The sequence below is a fragment of the Hipposideros armiger genome, unplaced genomic scaffold, assembly GCF_001890085.2.
Source record: "Hipposideros armiger isolate ML-2016 unplaced genomic scaffold, ASM189008v1 scaffold_109, whole genome shotgun sequence".
Lineage (NCBI taxonomy): Eukaryota > Metazoa > Chordata > Mammalia > Chiroptera > Hipposideridae > Hipposideros > Hipposideros armiger.
The window spans coordinates 272900-291288 of NW_017731459.1; the positions used below are offsets into that span (position 1 = coordinate 272900).

The 18389-nt window shown below is 43.0% G+C and overlaps 1 protein-coding gene across 1 annotated transcript in view; it reads right to left on the minus strand.

The window, feature by feature from the left end:
- Positions 1-8188: 8188 nt before the first annotated feature.
- Positions 8189-18389, minus strand: part of ITGA9 (integrin subunit alpha 9) — a 330870-nt gene continuing 320669 nt past the window's right edge. The window contains exon 28 of the mRNA XM_019647245.1: positions 8189-12787. Within this exon, the coding sequence (XP_019502790.1) occupies positions 12689-12787 (99 nt within the window). The 3' untranslated portion in view covers positions 8189-12688. The remainder of the gene's footprint in view (positions 12788-18389) is intronic.

Below are 18389 nucleotides of genomic sequence, written 5' to 3' on the forward strand. Positions count from 1 at the left end.
GTATCATTAATAAAATCTTCAGCTTAAAGGTAGGTCAGCTTAAATGAAAAACCCAGAGGAAGTAAATAACTTGTGTAAATGTTGTGTAGTTCTTGCTTTCAGGATCTTGTATATTAAGTTTTCACATATGTCAGAGTTTGAGTAAATTCTTAATAGAGCACATGAGAATTACTTGAGACTAGAAGAAGTTATTAGATTTTTCTTTTTATTAAGTTATCTAAAATTATGACCTATTTCAAATATATAGAAAAACACAGACTTCTATTTCTGATAGTATGACTGACTTTCCTGCTGAGATCATCTAAAAGCGCATGATAAAATATTACATTTGTTCTTCTTAAATTATGTGCAAGAAGTTAAATTATTAAATTTAATTATAATTAAATTGAATTTTTGTGCAAGAAAATAATCTTGCACATCCAGGCCAACCCCTAAGATCAGGTGGGAACCCAGGTGGGGGTGGTGATCAGAATGCTGAAGCTTACGTGTGCCTTGAAGACATTTGTCAAACTGGGCAAACTTGGGCATGAGTGTTTATAGCATCATAGGGCAGGGGGCCCTGGAGACATAGTCTTGGAATCAGTCAAGGAGGGTAGTCTAAAAGGGTTCTCTCCCTTTCATAAGGCTGGGACACCAAAGGGCTCTATTGTCAGTGTAAGAGTGAGTGAGAGTTAACCTTACTGAGGCCCCACTCCCAAGGTACACCAAGGACACTGCCAAACCAGAACCCTGGTGTTGAATAAAAGAGAAAAAGTATATCTCCCCAGAGAATTCATAATCGTAGGCCTGCTCTCACATCAGTTAGAAGGCTGGCTACACACTCCCTGGGTGGTCTGAAAAACCTCAAGGCAATAATTTATTTTAAAGCAGTCCCAGATTATTAATTCTCTCAGCCACTTTGCAGAAGCAAACAAAATCTTCCCCGGAGAAAACTACTTCACATTCCCGCAGATAAGTTCTATGGAAAATGAGCAGTTGTCAGTCAAACAATTGCAAAACAGATAGGAAATAAGGCACCATGACTGAGAAGCAGACAACATCAGCTATTGGAAATAACATATACATCATAAAATAATTACTTTAATATACTAGAAAAAAAATAAAAGCTTAAACATATGTGCAAGGATGAGAAACTATAATGAATTCCCAAGTAGATTAACAAAGAATCAAATGGAACCAATAAAAATGAAAAATATAATCGAATTAACAATTCATACAAGCATATAAAAACAACTGACATTCAGGGAAAATGTACCGATATCTGCATCTTACTTTGAAATACATACAATTAAGACATATGAATGAATGGAGAGGGATGGGTATATGTGTGATGAACCAAACACAGGGAATTGCTAATGGTAGCATCTAGATGGTGAGGAGACAGGTATTTGCTATAACACTCTTTAACTTCTCTGTATGCTTGAAATTTTTAATAATAATCATACACACAAACTGACCAGGAAATTAGATACCTAGAAAATAGGTACCTAGACTTCTAACCCATGAATAAAGGTAGACCAATCATCACAACAACAAAATATTAAAAATGAAGAACAAAGTATTTTAAATAAGATGTTCTTAAAATAATTGAAGACGTGGCAAAGGTATGAAATGATCAAGCCAAAAGCTGAGTGAGGGTAGAAATGCAGGGAGGTAAGTGGAGGTCTGCAGTCACTCGAGTCCTGAGCAGATCTCAGCCTAACAAAGCTGATGTTTGGTTTTTATGGCCTTGCAGGGTTCAGGGGCCCATATAGTGGGAGCTCAAAGGGCTGCAACTTCAATGTAAGAGTTCACCAGGAATAGAAATACCATTCCTACCAGTACTCTTGAGGACCAAGGGACATCTAGGAAAGTTGCTTCAATGCTGAGGGAAACAGGGTGAGCTGGGTGGTGATAGAAATATCACCCCTGATAAGTAACAACCAGAAGTTGACCTTAATATGGATTTGTTGTTCAAATTCATATTACATGGGTGGTCCATAAAATCTTAAGGTGTGGTTCCAGACTGTCACCTGGTAAACACAAAAGCAAATACTCTCTATAGGAACACATTTTCATCCTATGCCTCACTGAATTATCACAAATAATTTTCCAAGAAAAGTAAGCATCTAGCAGTAAAAAACATACAGACTGACAAAACCCAATCAACTGAGCAACAACAACAGAAAACATTAGTTACACAAGGAAACAAGGCACCATGAGTGAGACTCCTCAGGGAGAAAATCCCAGGCAGCAGAAATAGACCCATAAAAATGATATTGTACTTATCAGACACAAAATAGAAACTATGATTATCATATTTCAAGAAATAAAGGAAACTTGAAATCACAATGCAGAGAACAAGAAAATACAAGGAATCACCAATCCTATTTGAAGGAGAACCAAATGGAACATTTAGATAGAGGAATATAATTGAAACTAAAATCTCAATAAATAATTCTAAAAGCAGATTTAACACAGCTGAAAAGATAGCCAATGCAAAAAGTAGGCTCAAACGCTGTACAGAGAAACAATGAAATGGAAATAGGAAAGTAGGTAAAGAGGCAGGAAGGATAAAGTAAGGTGGTTTAACACTTAGAGTAGTAAAAGGAGAAGAAAATGAGAATGGAGGATGGATAATACTTAAAGAGATGGAAAGAACTGATGCAAGACAGCTAACCACAGAAGCCCAGCGAATCCCCAAACAGAATAAAAGAAATCCCACCTAAAACATCCAAGAGAAACTTCAGTGCACAAAAACACGGAACATCTCAAAAGAAGCCTGAGAGGAAAAACAAAACCCTTTTGATGGAGTGATGAATGGGCTGACTGTTGACTTCTTACCAGTAACAACAGGAACCGGAAGAAAATGAAATGATATATTCATCCACCGAGAGGAAATAACTGCGGGTCTAGAATTCTATACCAGCAAGCAGTTAAGAATATGGGCAGATTAAAGACAGCTTCAAATAAAGCAAAACAGAGAGACACTGGCCTTCAGCAGACTGTCACTAAAGAAAATTCTAAAGGATGTAGTAGGCACAAGGAAAATGACCTCAGGAGGGAAGATCTGAATGCAAGAAACAATGAAGAGGGAGAAAGTGGTAAATCCATGGGCCAATCTAAGGCAGTCATTTACTGCAGAAAACCTTAAGAACAATGACTTATGAGGCTCAAGTATAAAATTAAAAGACATTAAAAGATAGTAATTAACTTTAGCCTGTGGTACGTTAAACAAGTAAACTATGGTAAGTCTTCAAGTTTTAGGGTATCTGGGTATCCACTTAAAGAATACAAGAAGAGGGACTAACGGAGGGGAAGAATGGAATGTGAAAATAAAGAAAAAGAGAGAAAAAGAAACACTAAAAGGTAGACAAAAAAAGACAACACACACAAAAAACAACCCCACAAAATAAGATGATAGAAATAAATCCAATTATTTCATTATAACAATAAGTATAGATAAACTAAAGGTTTCAGTAAAATGAAAACATTGTTAGAATGGATTTTTAAAATCAGCTATATGCTGTTTACAAGAGACACATCCAAGATATAAAGATATAGAAAGGCTATAAGTAAAAGAATGGAAAAAGATATGTTGTGCAAATACTAACAAAAATGAACCTTTAGGCAAGAAAGTATTAGCAGAGATAGACAAAGAAGGTCATTGCATGATGATAGATGTTCAATTTCATCTGGAAACGATAATTCTAAACTTTTAGGTACTTAATAAAATAGCCTCAGGCCTAAATAAAAGGCAAAAGTGGACAGAACTGAAAGGACATAAAGAAAAATTTGCAGCCATAATGGATATGGAGAGAGAAACAGAATTGTTTCTGAATGATCCTGGAAGCTTCTCAAAGTTGCCTGGCAATGAGTTAAAGGGGACCAGATGCAACCCATAGCTCCAGGGGGAGGCTATTTCATAGCCACACTTCCCCCGGATACTAGCAACTGGTATTCCCATCATGGATACGCAACTTCTCTGAACATCTGTCACCCCAGCTCAGCATGTATCCCCTCGACTCCCCACTTGTAAGTAGGCTCTTTTGCTAGCCCCATAAAAGGCAGGTAGGTTTCCTTTTCTAGAGCATGCTCCATGATGATTCTAGCCACACTCAGCACAAACACCCCTCTTCATGAGAAGCTGAGAGCCAGGAGTCAGCATTCGTGCTGCCCTCACCGTTCATGCCCCAGCATTTCCCCGCTACCGTCTCTTCAAATTGAAGGTAGGAGATTTCAACACACCTCTCTCAGCAACTGATAGATCAAACAGTCAAACCAGGATTTATGAGATTGTACCAACATGGCTTACAAGTTTGATGTAACAGAAATCTATAGAACAATGCTGCCTACCTACATTGCAGGGTCTACATCCTTCCTAAGCACACATGGAACGAAAAGAAACATTGACTGTGCGTTGGGCCATAAAGACGTCTCATCAAATTCCAAATGATTAGTCTAATACAAATCATTGTTTCTGACCTCAGTGCAATTAAATAAAAAATTAGTAGCAAACTAGGGGAAAAAAAACAAACCCATGTTTGGAAATTAAGAAACATACTTCTAAATAACTCATGGGGCACAGAAGACATCATAAGAGAAAATAGAAAATATTCAGAATGGAATGATAATAAAAATAAGCATATCTACGTTTATTTGTGGGGCACAGATTTGGGGAACTGCTATATAGCCTTAAATGCACATTATAGAAAAAAATAAAAAAGACCGAATATTGCTGAATTAAGCACCCATTTTAAGAAGTTAAGAAAATTAAATTCATTCATTCCACAAACATTTACAGAGCACCTCCTATGTGCCACATGCTGTTCTAAGTCCTCTAAGTAAAGCTGTGAACTAAGCAAGGTAATGGAGGATAGATCATCTATGGCCACGGAGGCCGGGCTTTTACTCTGAGTGAGATGAGAGCCATTGGCAGGCGTGAGCAAAGAAGCAACACAGACCCTGCCAACTGGTGAGACATCGTCAGATCCCATATCTACTTTTAAAGTAAACTCGGCAGGGATGTTTTATGGATTAGATGTCGGGTGGGAGAGGCATGAGCCAAGGATGACTACAAGGCTTTTGGCCAGAGCAAGCAGAACAATAAAGCTGCCATTTTCTGAGATGGGGATGGCAGCATTTCATTTCTGAACATGCTGACTAACTTGGAGAGCCATATGGTCTATCTAGCTGAGTGATGGTTGACTACGTGAGTCTAGAATTTAGGGGAGAGGTCCAGGCTGCAGACACATGTTTGGGTCCTGTGGGTGACATTTAAAGTCAGGAGCCCAAATGGGATCCCTAAGGAGATCATATGGAAAGGAGTTCCAAGGTCAGAGCTTGGGCTCTTCCAACATGGAGAGGCTGGGAAGAAGCACAGGAACCAGCAAAATGGGCTGAGGAGTGGCTAGAGAGGTGGAGGTGTGTGTTACTCTGGAAAACTGAAGCATACAGCGTTATTTAAGGAGGTGAAATCGACCCCAAAGAGGAAACCCAGATGGCTAATAAGAAAACAAAGAGATGTGTTTGTATGGCTATCAAACACATTCAATCCAAATGAAAATGTAACCACCTTCAGATGTAATATATGTAACATATACCAAGAGAGGTTCTAGTTCAGGTCCATAAGGCAACATGGGAGAGGAGGTTCATTTCAGTTGGAGGCAGCTAGAGCCTCCTTCAGGGGTGCTGGAGGAGTAAAATGCAGTGGAAACAATGTAGAATGTAGTGCTACAGCTGGAAACAATGAACTGGATGTAAACACAGCAACATTGACTACAGCCTTAAAAAATAAAACACAGGATGAACTCTTAGGTTCAATACCATTTAAGTGAAACACACACAATAGTACTAGGTACATACATTTCTAAGGATGTGTATTCATTATGTTGGTGTCTCTAGGAGAGAGGGAAATGTGAGTGGGGTGGGGGTGGATAAAGGAGAAAAAAATTAAAACAAGAAGAGGCTTTATATGCACATGAATATGGTTAACTCCTGTGTACTTGATATTCCCACCCTCACCCTAAATAAAAGTTTTCTCTTGCTTGTATCCAGTTAGATTTAGGATTTGAAGGATACATACTTATGGCTTAAGGCAGCTATATTCTGAGTATCTTATACATGGTAGGTATGGTAACTGTTAGTTGTCTCCAATATGTGCACTGTATTCTCCTCTTATTCTTTAATAATACATTCCACAGCCTCCTTTGTGGGTGGGTACATTCATCTAATTTCTGGTCACTGTTGTACGTGACTTCTGGGAAAGTTAGTTAAAAGGTAGGGTGCATGTGTCATTCTCCTTCTCCTCTACTGTTGGCTTAGAATGTGGACATGATGGCTGGTGCCCTGGTAGCCATCTGGGACCATGAGGCAACTTTAAGAATGGAAGCCACATGCCTAGAAAGATAGGAGCTGGGATCCTGGGGACCTATGAAGCTGCTATACCAGACCTTGATGACCCACTTCTGGTCTTCTAGAGAGAGGAACACGCTTCTGTTATGTTTAAACCATTGCTATTTTGGATTTTTCCATTATATGGAGCCAAATATTCTCCTAACCTATAGGGTGGGTTCTGATTAGATGTTGAATTAGAGATAATTTCATTTTTCCCTAATCTGCCACTTCTTAGAAGAAAGGTTTCCTGGTGATCCTTTTTAAATGCCTCCTGCTTCATCTATTTGGTGTCTTCAAAGGATAGTAGTCATAGCTCTATTGCGATTTGTTTTAATTTTTAAGATTTTTTTTCAATGATAGAAGAATCCTATCAAATAAAGCATAAAATGACCTGGACTAGACTTTGAGGAAAAGCAGAGGTTAGGCAGGAGGCCCAGGTGGCACAGCCTCAGATTTCAGCACAGAGCTGGTGATAACTTGTTGTACCAACTTTTGTTAGACGGGGACACTGAATGAATGAACACGATCTCAGGGGCAGATGGCTTTGCCGATGGATAGCTGCCAATCAATATTAGTGTAGACAGACATCTAAGTAAGTGGTTACATTCATTCTATTACTAAGCACAGTAACTTGATGAACAAGGTTACTTTAAGGGCCAGAGGTAATCTGGTGGACTGAAAAACTCCTGATTAGAGGCAGACTTTACGAATTGGCGCTTCTTTTCTTATTTTTTCTCTTTTGACTCCTTTGAGTTTGTCAAGGCCTTTTCTGGCTTAGGGAAACAGGTTGGGCAACCTTGGAGAAGTGTATTTAATTCGCACTCGTGATGGTGGCAGGTCTTGTTGAGCCAGGAAGCATCTGGAACGACAATGCTTGAAATTACTCACTGGACCATTGTCCTGAGTGTCAGGCTCACCAGTGCTCTTTGCTGCAAATAAACCTCTTCCTTTCTAGATCTACAATTTGGAATCTTTCTTGGCTTAGCCATTCATAGTCTCCTAGATGTAATTTTGTTTTAAAAAATAATTTGCATATGCTTCATGGTTACAAAAGCAGTACATGCTCACTGCAGAAAAAATTCGGACAAATAAAAACAAAACAAGAAGCAAAAACATTGACAATCCTACCTACGAAAGACAACCATTTTTAACCCCTTGGTGTGTATCCCCTCTATACTGTGTGGTGTGTATGTGTATGAAATTTAGCCGTGGGGGAGTAAAATAAATTTTAATAAGAGCAGCAATCAATGAAATAGAAAGCAAAAACCCGTAGACTTGATTGGTACAACTAAACGCATATTCTTGAAAAAGACCAATAAAAGAGGTACATCTTTGCTGGTCTCATCTAGGGGAAAAAAAAAAACTCCACAGAAGTGAACAACATTTGAGATAAGAACAGGGACATAACTAGGCAGATGGAGGAGATGAAAATTCAGAGAATACAATGTTTGTTAATGTCTTGCAACCAAAAAGCTTATGGGAAAATGCTTAGTGGATGGTGGATGCATGTGGAAGCAGTTGACTAGCAACGAGGAATGCACTCCACTTAATTCGGGCACATTTATCTTAAGATCAAGGTCCCAGGTGTGGCCCTGGGCAGGTAGGTGATGGACAGAGAAGGTGATGGCTACTGAGTGGCGGCCAAAGATCGGGGACAGTTCAGCCACATTGAGTGGGTTGTTCCTGTGCAATTAGATGGACTTACACATGCGCTTTAATGTTCATATTATATTACATTGCAACCCCATTCTTCAGCACCCTAAAACGGTTCAAGTTCTTCATTAGCAAAGACATTTCAGACCAAACTCCTGAATCATTTGCAGCCATTTTTTTTATTCCAAACATGTATTTTTGTAAACCTGCATTCCCCAAACAGTGCAAGTGAATTAGAAGTGACTGCATAGACTTTTTTTTTTTTAATACACGTGACTTCATGAGGAGGAACACCCCTCCCACCAAAACTCCTCAATGGAAATGTACATGGATGCATCAGTCAAGTTCTGGAAGTGAAGTTAGCAGTGGGTGCCTGCCATGCAATTAATCACTCTCAAAGCTTTGAAACTCACTCTGCCAGTCACACCGTGCACATCAGAATTTAAAAACAAACAAACAGAAAATCTTAATAAAGTCTGAAGTCTAGATCATGGCGCTATAAAGCATTGCACCATGTGGGAACTTTGTTCATTCTCCCCGCAATGTGCTGACAATTAGAAGACATTCTAGAAGGTTCGCTTTGGCCCTACTGGGTCTGTATTCTCCCTTCAGCCACAGTTGCAAAAAATATTCTCCACTGTGTATAGTATTGCTCTGTACAGCAGAAGAAAACATCAGCTAAAACCTTGTATAGTGGAACCTTTCCAAAATGACACATTTCTGCCTTTTGTGTGCTAAAGGGCCATTTCTCCTACAATTATAATCCTTCCCAGTGCCTGTAAATTTTGGGAAGCTTGAATCAGGTGCATGTGTTTCATGTATAACCTATGCGTAACTGCATTCACCTGGGCATAATGCCTTATCCAAAACTAAAAGGAGTAACCTTTTAAAAAAATTACTCTGCTGGGGTTGAACAGGGAGCATATAGCACGCATATCACTTGAGGGATCCACTATGCTTCGTATTGAAAACAGGCCCCAAACGTTCCCAGGAGACCTGCTGGTTTTGTTTGTTCTTAACCTCCTTGCCTTTGGCTCAAGGACAGTAGGCTACACATGACTTGGCGAAGAAGGACTTTCTACTGGATTTTCTACAACACTTACCAAACTTCAGGATACTCCTGGTGATGCAGACGGCATTGTTCTGAACTGACTGGGAAAGCCTCAGTAACCTCAGTGGTAAGTGGTTCCAGATGGGTGCCTGTCAGTCACCCTGAAGCCAATGGGCCCACTCGCTTCTGCTAGTGCCTCCATGTTCCTACACTTCATGGTCTCTTCTTTGTGACAGGTCCAGGGCTCACTTTGTGGATGTTTCATATTGGTGAGTCCCAGGTAAACTGAGCATAAGTGAATCATTTTTGAAAACAGGGGGCATGCTTTTACTTAATTTCTACAAAGGTCCTTTTTCATATTTAAAAAGTATCTCAATCCATCTGACAGCTGGTTAAAACCATAGTGAATATACAACGGAAAAGCTGAAGCAGGCTGAAATAATGCTGTGCAAGAGAGTATCCTATAGGATTCCACAGTGAACCCATAGAAACGGGCAGGGTAGAAACTGGAATGCACTGTGGAATTGTAAAAGAAAATTCTGGAGAAGAAACACAGACACAACTCACCCTGTGTGCTCCCCCGCCGGGAGCCTACTGAGGCCTTCTGAACTGGGGTGGGGTGAAATGCCCAAACTGGGAGAGCGCAAACAGTGTGCTGGACTTCTTTCTCTACCACTGTGCTAAACGGTTAACAGCCTGGTCCCTGCAGCCCCACCTGCTTGCTACTCAGCATGATCAGACAAGCAGAGGCACCATCCTTCCCAAACCAGTTCCTGGAGTGTCTGCCAGTATTTGCTCCTGCTGACATCACGTATGATTTTCTTCAAAACTGCCTTATGAAATCTTAGTGAACTCCTGGGTTATGTGACTACTCACGTGAGTCTGACATTGCAGAAGCAAACGGATCCAGCCTCTGACACTGCCCACAAGAGCCTGCCTGTGTTGAAAGGAGCCTTTCCCTTTCGGCTGGCAGAACTGGGGGCCTGTGGGTCACCCTTCCACACTGTCACCAATGCATTTGCACCTCTTGTAGGAGGCTAGTGGCTATAAATGCATTTGGCCAAATGGCTGATGGAGCTGTCCGAGGCCTACCACCTAAGCATTCTAGAAGGTTTATTAAAGGACAACATGACACGATGAACAAGAGCCCATCAAAGGAAAGTTGCACATGGGGTTTCAGAAAGGAATCCATGCTCTACACTCCACGACAGGAAGGTTTGCCTGTGGTCTTCTCTGGGGAGCCTCTAGCAGTTAGTACAGTGCCTGACACCCAGCAGGGGCCCCATAAATATCCTTTACATGACTGACTAAAACCCACTCAAGGCTGCTTTTATTGCTTTTGATAAAAGTCACAGGTGAACTCCGAGCGAGACCTGGTTTCTCTGCCTGCATCTGCCTTGTAGTTACCTCTGTGCCTCCATCCCTGTTACCTGCAACATCCCTAACTTCATTCTAAGATCAGTCATGTTCCTGCCATTGGCCCTCTGGCTTTTGTTGTCTGTTCCCATATTCACCAGGAAGGGACACATGATTCATTTTCTTCCTGCATCAGAGTCAACTGCACAACAAGACATGGAAAGACACACACGTTCCACGCCAGGTTCGCAACTGCCCAGCATCCTCATATACATTTGCAACTATTCGCCAATTGTATAGAAAACCTGTCTCCCTTGAGGTTGAGTCCTCTGTCTTTTTAACAATGTTCACAGTCCCCCAACATGTTAGCTTCCAGTAAACAGGGTCCTATAACAAAGATCCTTCATCTTGTTTCTTGTTTCATTCCCATTTGATGCCATCTGTATGTACCTGGGGCTTGAGCAGGCTCTGATCAGCTATGAAGGACTCTGTCAGACCCTGCTGTGAGCCGTGTGTTTTTATATTAGATGGTGATCCAGCAGTGGTGACAGCAGCCATAGCTGCTAACAGTTACTGAGTGTTCGTTCACTATGGGCGAGGTGCAGTGCTGAGCATGCTACAGCCATCATCTCACTGTCCTTTTAGAAAATCACAACGCACTCAAAACTGAGCAGCACAGCGCATCTGATACTAAACACTGTCAAACAGAAAGCTTGGATACTGAAGGCCATGATTCATCATTCGCACATACAGGGGTTAGGGGAGGATGTTAGGGCTGTGCCCTGATCCCTCTGCATCATTTCTGTATGCCTCCCCAGGTTGGGGGTCGACCTGTAGCTCTCTTTTAGAGGGCTATCCCTGAGCTACTGGAGCCATTTTACCAGTAGGAACTGAAAGCAGAAAGTTTACATCTCCTCTGGATGCAAGGACATGAAAACTCAGCTCCCTTGCCTCAGGTTGGAGAACTCTGAGACTAACTTACCCTCCAGAGCTCCCCTGCAGGATCAGGCCGATGCCACCTCCATGGGGACCATCCTTGAAACGGCACCCTCACCTGGCTTCTTCCTTCCCTGCCCTGCCTCCCTTACTTCCTTACTGGTGTCCCCTGGGAACATTTCCTTACTAAGTTATTTGTAGGCAGATCCTCGTCTTGGGGTCTGCTTTTTTGGGGGAACCCACTGAAGATGCTATTTGAAAAACTAAGAACAGGTTGAATGGTCATCTCTGGGAAGGAATCTGCAATTACCATTCACTGGAACAGCAAGAGTGATGGGGAAATGGAGACCTCTGAACTCAAATGACCATTAAAAGGCAACACAACACAGCATTCAGACACAAGTCTTTGCTTGGTGGGCACCGATTTAGTCCTGGTAGTATGTGGACTCTGATGCATGATGTCCAGGATGAGATGCCATTCTGAGGTTTACCAGATGACTGACTGGCGTTGCTCCAAGCTCTCTTGTATTAATCCAGGGGGAAGGGGGTTGAGACGTCTGCTGTGTAGAGGTGACACAGAGCAGACTTGCTGCTAGGAATCAGATTTTTCCATCCAAATTCCTGTTGGGAATCTTCCAATGAAAGGTACATATGAAAAAACGCATAGTTCTGTAGCACATTACTTCAAACTTGACTCCAGGCAATAAAGATGTGAAATGTCTTCGGGGTCCTGCCACAACCACAGTTTATATGCAGCACTGCCAGTTGGGTGGATTCATTACATGAGGTTTCTTCAGATTATTTTTTCTGCAAGTCTATGTTAACAGCAAGTTCCAAAGAACTATAAGATTTTTATCCTTTAAAATTTGCATGAATGTAGATGTGTTTCCAAGATTTCAGGCCAGATATCAGTGCTTGAGTGAATTATATAACTATTTAATAGAAATAATAAAACATTGATACAAATATAAAGACATAATCAGTATAAAAGGCTTATATTTATAAAAATACTTTTAGGTAACAGTTTTCCCCTGAGGGTTGACCACGCATGTTGCATCCATAAATATTGCTCGGCTCTGTAGCTTGCTTTCCAAAGTTCAGAGTTCATCCTTAAAAGGAAGTGGTGGTGGCTCCAGTCATGTGACCTGGCCAAAGTGGCTGCCTCAGGTTGGCACCTGGGCTTGATAGAGTGAGGATGAGAACAGCATCAGTGGGGCCTCCGAAAAATCTGGAGAAGATTCTTTCTTCCAAATATGGAAGATACAAAGATCAAGGACGACAGGTGAAGTGATTGGGTCATGTGACTGGTGTGGCAGGTCACTGGTTTTTCTGGACCCAGTCCCAACCATCTTCGTTCTCTTTCCGGTTCTTCTCAGCTTCAATAATTTCTTTGTACCTTCGGCGAAAGAAGCCCATCTGAAAGGCAGAGAGAGGATACGCTGGGTTAGAAATGCTAAAAATCAGCCATTTTTATTACCAGGCAGCCTGGCCGAGGAGGAGGCACGACCTATACTCACAGTGCTGGGAAGGCTTAGAAAACTCCTCAGATTCGACTGCTTTAGAAAAAGCAGGACGTGGAGCCACTTTTCAAAATGCATGGATTTCCTGCAGGCTATCATATGACCGTTCCTTGTAAAGTGCTTCCAGTGGGGTGTTTCCCAAACTGTGTGCTGGGGAACACTAGTTTTGGAGAGTTATTCCGAGGTGTTTGGGAGTGCTCGTAAAATGGGTCTCATGGTCAAAATAGGTTTGGGAAATCCTGCCTTCTTTCTTTAAGAGATTCGCAATGCACAGAACAGTGAAGGATCTAAGAAACTCAGGGGCTTGACGTTTCCTGAGCTTATTTGGTTTTTGATAAACCTATTACTATTCTAGAGATGGTAGCCGTCATGGAATAATTTGATAATTGCTGCTCTCACATAATGGGCTTTTGAAAGTGTCTGCAGGTCTGCATTCTACCTTGCTGTCATCTAGATCTTTCTCCCAGACCTGTGACACCCATGCTGTAAGTGCACCACAGCTGGCAGCATGCACTCCCCTGGAACTGGTGCCCCATCCTGACGCAGGATGGCAGTTTCCTTTAGCTGCGTTCTGAAAAAGACCTTCCCCTCTGAGGTCTTACGGCTTTTCACGAATGGTAAGATAAGTTTTTCATTTTTCTCACAGTCGTCTCAGGCATCACTGCCACGTATGTAAATAACTTTTTGGAGTCTAAAGCTGACCTTCTCTCCCATGCTCAGGGTGACCTGGCATCTCTTGTCTTTTGCTCACCGGCATTAGTGGTGTCTGCCTCTGGGGTCAGACATCCCTCCTTGCATTTGTCATTCAGCATGACTGTTGGGACTGGGTATACTCTGGCTCTCTCTCTCTCCTTAGGTGTGATAACGTCTTACCAGCTTCCCAGGAGAATTTGCACACAGTGCTAACCAGCTTGACACATCCTTTATTGGCTAGCTTCTCTTCCCTGACTCGTGTCCCTGCTCTGCTCAGTGTTTCCTGAGGTCACCTTCCAAATAAATGACTTGCCCTCAACTCCTCCTTTCAATCCCCTTGAATAGAGGCATTCAAACAGACACATGCACGTGGTCTGCAGCTGGCAGGTCTGTTGCACGGCAGGTTTGTGGCACCACACCGTCATGAGCTTATAATCCCTGTGGTCATATTTGAAAATGCTCAAGACTAGCAATCTCTACAGTCTGCTGCCAACAGTGAATGCTCAGATAAAGCTGCCCTAAGCAAATCACCAAGCAAACTCAGTTCTCGGAGGCACATCTAACCTTTTCCGTTTCCTGTGCATTAGTCTTCATGCTCCTTTGTGAGCCAAGCAGCCGCAGTCATCTGATGGTATGAACTCCCCCAAAGAAGGGAAAGCGACTGGGGACTTGTCTTGCTGTACCATCTTTCTAGCCCCCAAAGGGGGTTATTGACAGAGTCAAAGATGACAACTGTCAAGAGAGCTGCCAGGAAACATCTCCACCCACATTGCGAGGGGAATTCTGAGAGCTCACTCCGAGTGGAGTCAACGAGGTGATGCAGTTTGAATGATTGGAGTAGAAGCTTCCTTAAAACAACTGGCAAGGGTCTTGTGTTCTGAGCTTCACTTCTCATGGCCAGTTTTGTAAGCAAACATTGAGTTCCTAGTGTTTTTGGCCCTGGCAATTTGGTCTCAGTGTAAGATCGCGTCTGTCAGATCATCACTTTCTGACACCCTCACACTTACACTTTCTGTCCTCAAATCCCTACCACCTTCTCCCCTCTGTAAGAGATATGGAAAGAGGGCTTGGCCCAAATGTTCTGGATAATTAGAAAAAGGTCCTTGTCATTGCCCACCAAGCACATCCACAGAAGGCCAAAAAGCAACCCACGACTTAAAAGAAATGTCTAACTAAGAAGTTATGACCTGAATGATCATTCTTTAAAGATAAAGATGTGGCTGGCCAGGCAAATATGTCAGGTGCCCCTTCTGAGCTGAGAACATAATCACGAAAATAAGGCTGGGTATAATATGGAAATAAAATTCTTTAGCACATAACTCAGCCTGCCGATGGTGTAATGCTTCAGAAATCCCAGGTTACTTACTTTCAAGTCCAGAGAAGTAACATTTCTCTACCATGGCACTAATCAAGCAGAGTTTTAACTGTGCTCCCTTCTTATCTTTCCCACTTGTCTTAGGACTCCTTGAAGGCAGGACTTGTGCTTTTTATCCCCAGAACTCAGCATCTCACCTGTACTTGGCAAAGATGACTTGCAAAGATGCCCACAGTCCTTCATTCCCCCTGTATCCATGCCCTTCACCACATGACTTGGCAGAAATTTCCATCAGGAGGTGGAGTCTATTTCCTACACCTTAAATCTGCACTGTGACTTGCTTTGACAATTGGATGCAATAGAGGAGATTCTGTGTCAGTTCCACTCCGAGGCCTCAAGAGGCCTCCATGTGAATGAGTTTGGTCTAGTCTGCTGAAAGGTAAGAGTGCACCCATCTGGGGCTCTCCTAGGCCTGCCAACCCCCAACTGCCTTGAGGTGTGGGTGTGAGTCCAGCTGAGCCTGGAGAGCTGCCCTGCTAAGCTCAGTCCAACCCACAGAACTGTGGGTTAAATAGATGGTTGTTGCTTTTAAGCCACAAGACTTTGAGGTGGTTTGTTACGCAGCACAAGTTAACTGATACAGGACTCCGTGTCTTTTGCTGTACTTACTGAATGAATCAACACCCACAGGAAGGATGGCAAAGGGGAAGCGGACAGGGTTCTAGATATAAAGAGCATCCCTATGCTTTGTCCTGCTGAACAGACTTTCCTTGCTCATCTCTAGGAAGGACAAAAGTCGGCTGACTTTCTCATTGCTGTGCTAGTGTAAGGATCTGACACAGTGCACAAACAATCTAGCAAGGATGGAGAGCACCTGGACTAACTCTCAGATGTGGCTCTCACGTGCTCATGTTTTAACTCATATGTGTGTCATATTTGTGACCATAAGGCGAGGGCGCTGTCATCCCCTGCAGGCACCCAGAAGCAAGCTCCTTTCTCTAAGTGCAGTGGTATCAGCATTAGTTCTACAATCACCTCCCCCCACGGGCAGTAACTGTAGAGTTGCTCTCAGAAACAGCCTTGCAAACTCTATACCCCACACCAACATCGCAGGGTCTTCAAGAGCCCTGTTCCCAACACCATCTCAGTGTAGTCTCTAGAGGGAAGGTTAGAGCTGCCACTGATGTTTTTCCTCCTTCTGTGGAGCCAAAGACTATTTCTTAAAACACAGTCCGCTCTCATGGCTAGGGAGTGCTGCGTACAGTAGCACAGGCTGTGCACTGCATAAATGTGGGGTGGGGGGGTGCCACCCACATAAAAAATGTGTCAATTTATTACAACTACTTTCCAGCAGATGTCAGCAGAGTGTCTTTTTCAAGCAAAATCTGTAGATTCTCTGAATTCTCTGACAGAGGGAAGCAAAGCTTCTAGAGCAGCGGTTCTCAACCTGTGGGTCGCGACCCCTTTGGGGGTCGAACGACCCTTTCACAGGGGTCGCCTAAGACCATCGGAAAACACATATTTTCGATGGTCTTAGGAACCCAGACACTGCTCCTCTATCCGTCTCCAGAAGGGCCCGCCCACATGCAGATACGCCCACATACGAGTACCCGGCTTCAAGACAAAATTTCATTTAGTTGTAATTAGAAATAAATATTTCACAATATATAATTATATATTGTTTTTGTGATTTATCACTATGCTTTAATTATGTTCAATTTGTAACAATGAAAATACATCCTGCACATCAGATATTTACATTACGATTCGTAACAGTAGCAAAATTACAGTTATAGAGTAGCAACAAAAATAATTTTATGGTTGGGGGTCACCACAACATGAGGAACTGTATTAAGGGGTCACGGCATTAGGAAGGTTGAGACCCACTGTTCTAGAGGGAAGGGGCATCGTTTACTAGTTTGCATAAAGGTGCCATAGGGTCTGGTGATGGCTCTGTCAAACTAACTATGTTTCTTCCACGATCAAACTAATTCTATTTCAGCAAAAGAGAATGTCATCTTTATGCTTTTGTTGAGAGCCTGGTTGTGGCTTTGGATATAGAGTCCCAAGTCTAGGCTCTGAGTTTACCAAGCAATGATCCCAAAACAACTGTGTCACGCCAGGTCTGCCCAGTGCCCCAGGACCTACTGAGAAGAGCTGTACGGGAGAGACGTGGCATCGGGGGCCCAGAGGCCTGATTACTGCTCACGCTCCAATTAAGTGCCCCTTGGCTACAGGGTAGGTCATTTTCTGGCTCTGAACCCCAGTGTCTTTGTCTCTGCCCAAGAGACCAATGGCATTCTCAGACGTCTTCCATCCCCGAAACACAATGACAGCTTTTTATGTTGGTCCCCTCGGCAAATTCGGCACTGCAGCCCATGGAGGCACACAACTGTGGACTCAGGACTCACGCTAAGAAGGCACAAGGCATGGAGTCTTTGCCTGGTGTCAATTTTTCTCAAAGAGTTTTTGGAAAACTGAGTTTTCAATTTTTACATTAAAGTACAGGTATAATATAAAGTATACGGACTTGTAAAATTCATAAAAATTAAGATAAATCAAGGCTTCAAAGACATTTTTCTCCTGCAGCAGGCATATCTATTCACTCTTGCTAGTGCTCGTGGCTACTTTGGGGAAACTCTTTGAGAAGTACTGGGCAAACCTATGTCTTTTGCTGCCAGCTGAGCCCACGCTAAGCATGCTGGGAAATTATTAGAGCTGAGCTGAAGCTGGACCCCCAGCAGCTCCACACTCAATTCCAATCCAATGGAGTCAACGTTTTCTTGCACTTTTTCTGGAACCTTCCAGGGCTTCCTTTGCCACTCGACGGGCAGGAGGCTCCGTTTATAACTGTTCCGTCTGTAGCAGAGAAAACACTCACAGAAACCCTAGAGGAGGAGCGACTCAAGCCAAGCGTAGCTCAGCTGGGAGTCGAAGGAGCAGTGTGCCTTTTGTCTGCGCTGGTCCGAACAGGGGCCTGCAGCCACAAGGAGCAGCTCCCTGAGCCCTCCCAACAGACTCACACCATTTTCTGATATAAATGTGTATCAAAACACTGCCAGAAAAAGTCCTAGGGAAACAGATTTCCCCTGAATTGGCCCTAATTAGGGAGGCACAGGTCTAGGGGGAAATAAGGCCTGATCGAGTTCTGGGGTCTGCAGCCTGTATGTAGCACGAGCCACTTCTTTCCCAGCCCTTCTCAGGGTGAGTGAGGGACTGGCCTGGCCTCCATGGCATCTGGTCTCTTGTGAGATCCCCACCACCTCCTTCCCTGGCCTTTGCGTTGCCTCCTGGGCAGCTATTCCAAGGACCTCGGACACACTCCTTGTTTGGATGAACTCAGGGCCTTATGTTTATGGGTCTCTTCAGTTTCCTGACTATTTACATAGCGTGTCTCTGTGTCGAAACGTCGACCGTGCAACATCAGCCCAATATTTACTTCAAGACATAAATAAGCCCCCACGAGTGTCTCTGGCACATGGTTTCAATT